Source organism: Homarus americanus, unplaced genomic scaffold (assembly GCF_018991925.1).
Source record: "Homarus americanus isolate GMGI-L3 unplaced genomic scaffold, GMGI_Hamer_2.0 scaffold50924, whole genome shotgun sequence".
Taxonomy (NCBI): domain Eukaryota; kingdom Metazoa; phylum Arthropoda; class Malacostraca; order Decapoda; family Nephropidae; genus Homarus; species Homarus americanus.
Genome location: NW_024718094.1, coordinates 1,501,478 through 1,511,506, shown reverse-complemented (window position 1 = coordinate 1,511,506; position 10,029 = coordinate 1,501,478). Strand labels below are relative to the sequence as shown.

Sequence of the window (10,029 nt, the reverse complement as noted above, 5' to 3'; positions counted from 1 at the left end):
GGTATTTAACATTACTCCCTGACCAACACAACACACACACACACCACGTCAGGCCCCTCATAACACCTTCTGTGAAGGAGTTACTACACTACGTGTCTGCTGTTCAACACATCAGCGCACAAGATATATGTGACCTCCGCTGTAAACATTAATCTGTATGTTCACTGTATGTTCCTTTACCTTTCTCTAATGAAGGCTTTGTTAAACCACCAATGCATGCAAAAAGTCATTTATGTCCAATGTATATTTTCAGCCTTCGGGCTGCAGAACTTTTTCAATACACCGTTAATTATTATTATTATCATTATTTCCTTACGGCCAGCAATACACATATGTTTAAGGACGAGATAGACAGACAGACAGACAGACAGTTAAACTTAGGAGAATATAAAGAAAGGTTTCCTTGGGTGTAACTAGAAGTAGGAAGGATTAACTATGATTTTGGTCTGTTAACCAAGGCTGTTATTTCAGAATATGTTGAGGCGCTGCTGCTATAGTAGTGGCCGTCACACAACACAGTCCTAACCACCACACCAATAAAATAACTATTTGACTTTTGGTTAGGTTAGTTTCAGTTTGGTTCGGTTAAGTTAGGTTATGTTAGGTTAGGGGCGCCGCCGTCCCTTGCAGGGCCCTTGGGAGCGCCGCCGTCCCTGGGAGGACCCCTGGCGTCGCCGCTGGAGGCACCCCTAGGCTCGCCGCTGGAGGCTTCAACGCCCCTGTCAGGGGCTACTGGGGGCGCTGCCGTCCCTGGGAAGGCCCCTGATAGCTGTCCATAGGGGAACCCTGGTGGTGGCAGCGCCTCTGGCAGGGCTCCTGAAGGCGCCGCTGTCGTTGGGAGGGCCCCTGGAAGTGCTGCTGTTCCAGGGAGAGCCGCTGTCTCTGGGAAAGCCCCTGAAGTGCCAGAGCCCCTGGCAGGGCCCTCTGGGGGCGCCGCCGTCCCTGGGGGCCGTCTCCATCCTTAGGAGAGCCCCTGGGGCCGTCGATGTCCCTGGAAGGGCCCCAGGTGGCGTCACCGTCCCTGTGGTAGTCGCCGTCCCTGAGAGGAACCGCTGGAGGTAACAGCGGCCCTGACTGGGCCCCTGGGGGCGCAGCCATCCCTGAAAAGGACTCTGGGAGCTCCACTGTCCCTGGGAGAGCCCCCGGGGGAGTCAGCGTTCCTGGAAGGGCTCCTGGGAGGGGCCCAGACCCTGGGAGGGGCCCTGGGGTCGCCGCCAACCCTAAGAGGGCTCCTAGGAGCACCGCTGTCCCCGGAAGAGCCCCTAGGGGCGGCACCGCCCATGCCAGGGTCCCTGGGCGCGTCGTCATCCCTGGGGACCCCTGGGAGTGCCGCTGTCCCTGGCATAGCTCCTGAAATCGCCGCTGTCCCTGCGAGATCCCCTGGGGGCGCGGCTGTCCCTGGGAGGGACCTTGGGGCTCTAGAGCCTCTAGCAGGGCCCTTGGGGTCACCACCACCTCTGGCAGGCCCCTTGGGGCGCCATCGCTCCTGGCAAAACCCCTGGGGTTGCCGGCGTCCCTGGGAGAGCCCCTGAAGGGCCACCGTTGCTGTATGGGCCCCTGAGGGCACCGCCGGCCGTGGCACGGCCTCTGGGAGCGCTGCCATGCCTCAGAAAATTCCTGGGGGCGCCACCGTCCCCGGGAGGGCACCTGGAAGCAAACGCCCTTGGCTGGCTCCTGGAGGCGCAAGCGAACTTGTCTGGCCCTTGGGGGCGCTGTTGTAACCGCGAGAGACCCTGGGGGAGCCAGCGCTCAAGGTAGTGCACCTGAGGTGCCACTGCCCCTTGCAGGGCCCCTGGGGGCACCAATGCCCCTGTCACGGCCCCAGGGGGTGCCGCTGTCCCTGGCATGAACCTTGTGGGCGCCGCCGTCCTTCGGAGGGCCTCTGGGGATGCTTCGATTCCTAAGAGGGCTCTTAGGATCACCACTGTCCCTGAGAGAGCCACTGGGGTCGCCAGCGCCGCTAGCAGGTCATCTGACAGGGCACTTGGGGGCGTAAGCGCCGTTGGATGAGTCCCTGGGGGCACCGCCGACCGTGGGATGGCCATTGGGAGCGCGAGTGTCCTTGGGAGAGCCCCTGGATGGCCTCTGTGGGCGCCACCGACCCTCGGAGGGCCCCTGGTAAAGTGGTTATCCCTGGAAGTGCCGCTTGCCCGCACTACAACAACCCAACCCGCGACCCATCTATGTCCGCCACAGTGATCCACCTTAGATTAAAACTTAGATGATATAAATTCACATTTAACAAGTCACAATCAAGTGAGTCCATAACGTAATACAGCATAAGATGTTAATAAACTTGTAATTGTAAAATCAATCTAGTCATTGTCTACTAAAATAACCATTTTGCAACCTCATTCTAAATCCTAGGTTAGCTTAGTTAGCCAACAAACTCTGTAATATGTAAATCAAGGGGTGTCGTCCTCCCGCTGTTTAACTCATTAAACTTCTTTTCCAACCTTTCCCCCCACGACTATATGTTGTGACTTCTCCGTCCCTCATGTCTGGCTGTGCCTTGAGCCCCAGCATGCCTTCCATTCTTTCCCCACCTTAACCTAAAAAAAAAAAAAAAAAAAGTGCGTTGGAAGCCAGCGCCCTGGTAAAGCTCCTGGGGACGCTGTCCCTAGCAGGGCCTTTGGGGGCGCCGCCGTCCCTCGGAGGGCCCCTGGGAGGGCCACTGGCATCGCCGCTGTCCCCAGCAGGGCCTTTGGGGGCGCCGCCGTCCCTCGGAGGGCCCCTGGGAGGGCCACTGGCATCGCCGCTGTCCCTAGAATAACCCCTGAGAAGGACTCTAGGGGCACCAGCGCTCCTGGAACGGCTCCTGGGAGACCCGCCGTCCCTACGAGAGCCCCTGGGGACGCCAATGCCCCTAACAGGGCCCCTGGGAGCACCGCCGTCTCTGTGAGGGCCCCTGGGGGCGTCGAAGTTCCTGGGATGTCCCCTGGGGGCGCTTCCGCCCGTGGGTGGGCCCCTGGCAGCACCGCTGTTCCTGGGAGGTCCCGTGGGGGCACTGCCGTCCCTTGGAGGGCCCCTGGGGGTGCCACCGCCCCTGGGACGGCCCCTGGGAAGGCTCCTGGAGCGCCACTGTTCCTGGCATGGCCTCTGGGGACGCCGCCTTCCTTGGGAGGGCCCTGGGAGAGCCCTTGGGGGCGCCGCTGTCACTGGGAGGGCTCCTGGAGCACCACTGTTCCTTGCAGGGCTCCTGGGAGTGCTGCTGTTCCTGCGAGGGCCCCTGGGGGGGGAGGGAGCCACCGCTGTCCCTGGGAGGGCCCTTGGGGGCGCTACCGTCCCTGGGAGCACCGCTGTCCCTGGGAGAGAACATGGGTTCGCCATCGCCCGTGGTACGACACCTTGGGTGTCAGGGGTCCTGGCACGGCACCTGGGGGCCCCATGGACCCTGGGAGGGACCCTGGGATCCCTACCGCCCCTGGGAGGGACCCTGGGGGCGTCTCCGCTCTTGTCAGGGTACCCCTGGGAGATGCATTGGGAGCGCCAGTGCCCCTGGCAGGGATCCTGGGGTCGGCAGCGCAGCTGGTAAGTCCCCTAGCAGGGCAGTCTCTGGGAGGGCCCCTGGGAGCACTGCTATCCTTGAGAGAGCCTTGGGGGCGCCAGCGTGCCAGGCAGGGCTCCTGGGAGCGCTGCCGTCCCTGGGAGGGCCCCTGGGGTTACTTCCGTACGTGGGAGGGCCACTGGGAGCCCCGGTGTCCCTGGAAGAGCCCCTGGAGGCGCCAGCGCCTCTGTCAGGGCACGTGGGGGCGTCCCATCCCTAAGAGGGCAGGGTCTCTGGGGGCGCCATCGCCCCTGTCAGGGCAGTTGGGAGCGTCGCCGTCCATGGGAGGGCCCGTGGGAGTGCCTCTTTCCTTGGCATGGACCTTGGGGGTGCCACCGCCCCTGAGAGGGCCCCTGGGAGCACCCCTGTCCCTCGGAGGGCACCTAGTAGCGCGGCTGTCCCTGGCATGGCCCCTGGGGGCTCCAACACTACTAAAAGTGATCCTGAGAGCGCTGCTGTCCCTGGGAGAGCCCCTGGAGGTGCAGCCGTCCCTGGGAGGGACTATGGGGGCGCCAGAGCCTCTGGCAGGGCCCCTGGGAGCGCCACCACCTCTGGCAGCGCCCCTATAACCGCCACCGCCCCTGGCAGGGCCCATAGAGGCGAGATCCGTAACTGTGACGGTCTCTGGGGGCGGCACCGCCCCTGGCAGAGTCCATGGGTCGCTGCCATCCATGGGAGGGACACTGAGGGCGCCACCGTCCATGGGAGCACCGATGTCCCTAAGAGAGTTCCTGGGGTCGCCAGCGCCTTCGACTGACCCCTGCGGGTGACACTTCCCCTGGCAGGGTACCCGGGGGCGCCTCGTTTCGCTGGGAAAGACCCTGGGTGCGACCCTGGGGGTGCCACCGCCCTTTCACTGCCTCTGGAAGTGCCCCTGGGGGCGCCAATGCCCATGGCAGGGCCTCTGGGGTCGCCAGCGCCGCTGGAAGGGACTCTGGGAGGGCCCTTAGGAGCGCCGCTGTCCTTGGGAGGGCCCCTGTAGGCACCAGAGACGCCGCCGTCCCTAGGAGGTCCCGTAGATGCGCCAGCGCCCGTGGCAGCGCCCTTGAGGACTCCGGCGTCCCTCGGAGGGCTCCTGGGGCGCTTTTTATCCCTGGGACGGCACATCTGTCCCTAGGAGAGTACCTGGGGAGCTGCTGGCCCTGAGAGCACATCTGACCCTGAGAGACCACTTGGGCGCTGCCGTCCCCGGGAGGGTCTCTGGGAGCACCGGTGTCCCTAGGAGATCCCCTGCCGGAGTCAGCGTACTTGGAAGAGCTCCTGGAAGAGACCCCGTCCCTTGGAGGGGCCCTGGGGGGCGCTTCTATCCCTGGGAGGGCTCTTAGGAGGACTACTGTCCCTAGGATAGCCCTTGAAAGCGCCAGCGCCCTTGGCAGGGTCCCTGGGAGCGCTACCGTCCCTAGGAGCGCCCCTGGCGACTCCGCCGTCTCTGGGAGCTCCTCTGGCGGCGCCACCGACCCTTCAAGGGCCCCAGAGAGCGCCGCCGTCCATATCATGGCCCCAGTGGATGTCACCGTTCCTGTGAGAGCCCCGGGGAGCGCCGCCGTCTGTGGGAGAATAGGGTAGGAGTCCGACCTCGAAGATGGTAGGTGTATGTATATTATGTATGTGCTCCATTTGTGTATTATTTGTTCAGCCTAGCTAGCAGTGTGTGGCAATGTTATTACCATATCCCACATGCTTAATTAATGTGCTTGGCGACGTATGGAAGCTGCTAATGTATCACTTGCCATACGTCGTCTATAGCAGTTGACCAGGAGCCTAGCTAGGGAGGAGTGCTACCCCCCCTCTGTGTACATACTCTTATCCAGTAAACCGAACCTACAAAACTATACAGGTGTTTGTGTTCTCTCCTGTATATAGAACTTATTACCCAGAACACCTAACATGGCGCAGTGCGTAATCTTACTGGATAATTACGAGTGATTAGTGCAAGTTTGTGAAAGCCGGCTTATGGACTCCTTCCCTGTGTCTACCAACCGCCGCCCGTCATCCCTCCTCGAAGAATTTAGCAACTTTGAGCAGTGTCAGTGACAGTGATTTTCTGTGAAGTGTTTAGTGCATTGTGTGTTTCGTGCCATTCATGTGTGACCTTGTTCGAACGGATTCCCAAGGTATACGGCATGTTCTGGGCATTTGTTGGGAGTAGAGTTCAGTGCACCCTTCTCTAACCGCGTCCTGAGGGTAACTGGACGGACTGAGAGTCGCCGCACTCCCCAACCCCCCCTCACAGCGCCGCCTCCACCCCCCCTCACAGCTGGGGCGAGACGCTTTGCCCGCCCGACACACACACACACATACATGCACTAACACTTGCTGACCGCGCGGCTTCATTATATATATTTTATATATATAACCTACTTATCTGTGTATTTAATTAAATTTTTTTGTCTGAAATCTTGTTGATACGACGGGCTGACCGGTCAACACTGATTTAAGACACAGTACACAGAGGAAGTAGTTATGTCTCATGCCTTACGTAGCCGTGGACCCAGCGCCTGGATGAGTCAAGCGGATGATAGTCCCACAGAGATGGATGACCAGGCCGGCCACGACGCTCCAGCTCCCACAACATCGCGCAGCCCTTCACCTCAACATTCAGCGTTTGGCGGATGAGCACAGAAGGCAAGCAGAGGCAGAACGAGACCACCAACGGAGAGTGGAAGACAGTGCACGGTTTGAAGCCTTGATATCTCGCCTCACTGTTAACCAAGCCCCTGGCTCTAACACTGCCTCGGTACTGACTGGTTCAGATACCTCATCCATGCTTCCTTCACGCCCCCCAGCCCCACCTAAAGCAGCAGCTCAAACACCGCCCATCTTGAAGCCTGATGTGAATTTCCAGACTTTTCGTGAATGGCGGCGGCGGTGGGCTGATTATTCTACAATGGTGGATCTCCAGAGTTTGTCACAGCCTAAACAACTCATCCAGCTGCGTATGTGCCTGTCCTTGGAAGTTCAGCGTGTCTTAGAACATACGTTGCAGGTACCCCCAACCTCTTTGCTGTCTGTAGAGGAGGTACTGGACATTCTACAACGGCACATCAAAGGACAGCAGAATGAAGCTCTGCGCAGGAGGGAACTGTTTAGCTGCAGACAGATGGAAGGTGAGACTTTTGACGCCTTTTATGTACGTCTTAAGAGAGCCTCGGAAGAGGTAGATATATGTTTAGGCCACCACCAGCAGTGCGAGGAGACCCAGTTGAAGCAGGTGATCTTGATGGGTGTTAAGGACGAGGAACTTGTCCAACGCCTCACCTCCCTCGACTCTTCCTCTTCTCTTCAGGATGTGTTGACGATATGTCGCTCCTATGAGGCTGCCAGGTGTGCCACCTCTGCCATCCGAGCTCCCCCTACAGCTGTACGCGCTGTGTCCCGGTACAAGAAGGACAAGAAGTCTGCTCCTACGCCTTCGCCCACCACGTCCACGCCCGGTTCATTTTGCAACAACTGTGGTAAGCAGCACGGAACACAGGTGTGTCCAGCTGCTGAGTCTACCTGCAACAGTTGTGACCGTAAGGGCCACTGGTCACTCACAGTGCGGTGCCCAGCTAAGTACGTCCAGTGCAATGTGTGCGGTCGCCTGGGCCACTATGACAAGTGTTGCCCTTCCAACAAACCCAAGGGACAGCGTCGGCGGAAGCTTCAGCGCCCTTCCACCAGAGAGGGCCGCCCACAGTCTTCCAATCAGAGGCACGACGACCCTGGACAACGCCCGACCCATTTTAGGAGGGTGTACTCCTCGCATCCCAGGACCAAAGTTCCCCAGTACATCAGTGTCATCGTGACCTACGGCGGTGTGTCATCCCGTCTTCAGATGTTGCCCGACACCGGCGCTGATGCTACAGTCATCGGTCCCCAGCATTTGCGATGCTTGGGGCTCTCTCCAAGCGATCTAGGACCGCCTCCCGAGGACCTCTGCGTCACGGCAGATGGTTCACAGATGGCCCCAGCCCTGGGTTCACTCTATGCACATGTCACCTTTGGCAACAGGTCGTGTCAGGCCTGGATTGACGTGCATAATGGTGTCCCGACTCCTTTGCTGTCCTACAGACATTGTCAAGAGTTGGCCATCATCTCCCAGGACTTCCCAACACCGATTCTCGAGGTAAAATACGCCAACAGGGTGCACGAAGGGAGCAGCAACTACCCTGCTGCCACCCTACCCCTACCTCTGGCCAGTGACACCTCTCCTTCGGTAGTTGTCCCTGCTGCTTCACGTCCCCACGCCTTGGCTCGCCTCCACGACAGTCACTGTGGAGCCGAGGCCACCAAACGGCGTGCAAGACAGACTGTGTTCCGGCCTGGCATCGACCCCGACATCTCCAATGCTGTCCAGGTGTGTAAGCCCCGCCAAGTATTACAACCCAGCCAGCAGCAGGAACCCTTCATGAGTGACGACAACCCCACCCGCCCCTTTGAGTCTGTGTCGGCCGACTTTTTCTGTGTGTCAGGAAAGTCCTTCCTCGTTATCGTCGACCGTCTCTCTGGTTGGCCGGTTGTCATCAAGTGCGGTAATGACACGACGTCTGCCGCCACCATCAGCAAGTTCCGCCACTACTTCCGTGACGTGGGCGTTCCTGTACGCCTGCGAACCGACGGAGGGCCTCAGTTTACAAGCCGGGACTTTGCTGTATTCCTTGACCGATGGGGAGTCCGGCATGTGTTGTCATCGCCCCATTACCCGCAGTCCAACGGCCACGCTGAGGCTGCTGTCAAATCCTTGAAGCACCTCATCCTTAAGGTGGCCCCTTCTGGGAACATTGACTGCGAGGCCTTCGACCGGGGTCTTCTTGAACTCCGCAACACACCTAACTACACCGGACGCTCCCCTGCCCAGGTTTTGTATGGACGCCCCCTTCGTTCTTGTGTCCCTGCTCACCCTCAATCCTTCTCCAAGGAGTGGCAGGCCAAGACAGAGGATTGTGATCGCCGAGCCGCCGAACGTGTTCAGGACGTCGTCGCCCGCTACAACGACCACGCCCGTTCTCTCCCCAGGTTGAGTGTCGGCACCCAAGTCCGTGTTCAGGACCCGACCTCCCTACGTTGGGACAAAGTAGGCGTAGTCATGGGTCTCGGCAGGTCACGGGACTACCAGGTGCGGTTACCCAGTGGTCGTGTGTGGTGGAGGAACCGCCGTTTTCTCCGCCCCGTAACAATGCCTTCTGCTGGCCCCGCCACCAGTGTTGAGTCCCACACCCTTCCCAGTGATGAAGTCCCTCGACGCTCAGAACGGATCCAGAAGAAGAGGTCCGCTCAAGACTTTGCTATGAGCGTATAGGGGGGAGGGAGGTGTATGTATATTATGTATGCTGGATTATATATTATGTATGTATATTATGTATGTGCTCCATTTGTGTATTATTTGTTCAGCCTAGCTAGCAGTGTGTGGCAATGTATTTAAGATATCCCACATGCTTAATTAATGTGCATGGCGACGTATGGAAGCTGCTAATGTATCACTTGCCATACGTCGTCTATAGCAGTTGACAAGGAGCCTAGCTGAGGAGTGCTACCCCCCCCCTCTGTGTACATACTCTTATCCAGTAAACCGAACCTACAAAACTATACAGGTGTTTGTGTTCTCTCCTGTATATAGAACTTATTACCCAGAACACCTAACAGTAGGAATCCGCCCCAGAAGGCGGTAGGATTCTGCCCCAGAATAGGGTAGGATTCCGCCCCAGAATAGGGTAGGATTCCGCCCCAAAATAGGGTAGGATTCCGCCCCAGAATAGGATAGGGTTCCGCCCGAAATACAGGAGGAATTTGCCCCAGGAAACGATAGGATTCCGACACAGAATACGTTAAGATATCGCTCCAGAAAACGGTAGGTTTCTGCGTAATGAAACTGTAGGATTCTGTCCCCAAAGACATTAAGACTGTGTCCTAGAAAACGGTCGGATTCCGCCCATAATACGGTACGATTCCGCTCCAGAATACGGTAGGATTCTGCCCTCGAAGGTGGTAAGAATCCGCCCCAGAAGACGGTAGGATTCTTCCCAAGAATACGGTAGGATCCAGCCCCAGAAGATGGTAGGGTTCTGCCCCAGAAGAGGGTAGGATTCCGCGGCAGAATAGGGTAAAATTCCGCCCAAAATACGGTAGGATTCTGTCCCAGGGGACGGTAGGATTCTGCCTCAGAATACGGTATGATTTCACCCCAGAAGACGGTAGGATTCTGCCCCAGAATATGGTTGGATTCTGCGCCAGAAAACGGTAGGATTCTGCGCCAGAATTCGGTAGGATTTCGCCCTAGAAGAAGTTATGATTTTGCCATAAACAACGGCAGGATTCTGCGCTCTAAAACGGTTGGATTTCGCCTCAGAAGACAGTAGGATTCCGCCCCAGAAGACGGTAGGATTTCGTCCCCAAAGACGGTAAGAATGTGCCCCAGAAAACGGACGGATTCCGCCCACAATACGGTAGGATTCCGCTCCAGAATACGGTAGAATTCTGCCCCAGAATACGGTAGGATTCTG

General features: G+C 58.3%; 2 protein-coding genes across 2 annotated transcripts; both read right to left on the bottom strand.

The window, feature by feature from the left end:
- Nucleotides 1-729: 729 nt before the first annotated feature.
- Nucleotides 730-2,753, bottom strand: LOC121859177 (collagen alpha-1(I) chain-like). The gene is made up of 3 exons (XM_042355927.1): nucleotides 2,593-2,753; nucleotides 1,764-2,115; nucleotides 730-1,674 (listed from the first exon to the last, which is right to left on the bottom strand). Exons 1-3 carry the CDS (start codon nucleotides 2,751-2,753, stop codon nucleotides 730-732), a joined length of 1,458 nt encoding a protein of 485 aa, XP_042211861.1.
- A 113-nt stretch (nucleotides 2,754-2,866) lies between these two features.
- LOC121859176 (basic salivary proline-rich protein 2-like) lies at nucleotides 2,867-3,319 on the bottom strand. Its single transcript, XM_042355926.1, has one exon. It carries the CDS (start codon nucleotides 3,317-3,319, stop codon nucleotides 2,867-2,869), a length of 453 nt encoding a protein of 150 aa, XP_042211860.1.
- Between the last annotated feature and the right edge of the window lie 6,710 nt (nucleotides 3,320-10,029).

Excerpts from the sequence above, each read along its gene's own strand:
- LOC121859177 (XM_042355927.1), bottom strand. The coding sequence starts at position 2,753 with ATGCCAGTGGCCCTCCCAGGGGCCCTCCGAGGGACGGCGGCGCCCCCA. Across the intron at positions 2,116-2,592 it reads TCCCCAGGAGCTTTACCAGG|GGGCCCTCCGAGGGTCGGTG; the intron begins GCGCTGGCTTCC and ends CCACTTTACCAG. Across the intron at positions 1,675-1,763 it reads AAGGGGCAGTGGCACCTCAG|GAGCCAGCCAAGGGCGTTTG; the intron begins GTGCACTACCTT and ends TTGCGCCTCCAG.
- LOC121859176 (XM_042355926.1), bottom strand. The coding sequence starts at position 3,319 with ATGTTCTCTCCCAGGGACAGCGGTGCTCCCAGGGACGGTAGCGCCCCC.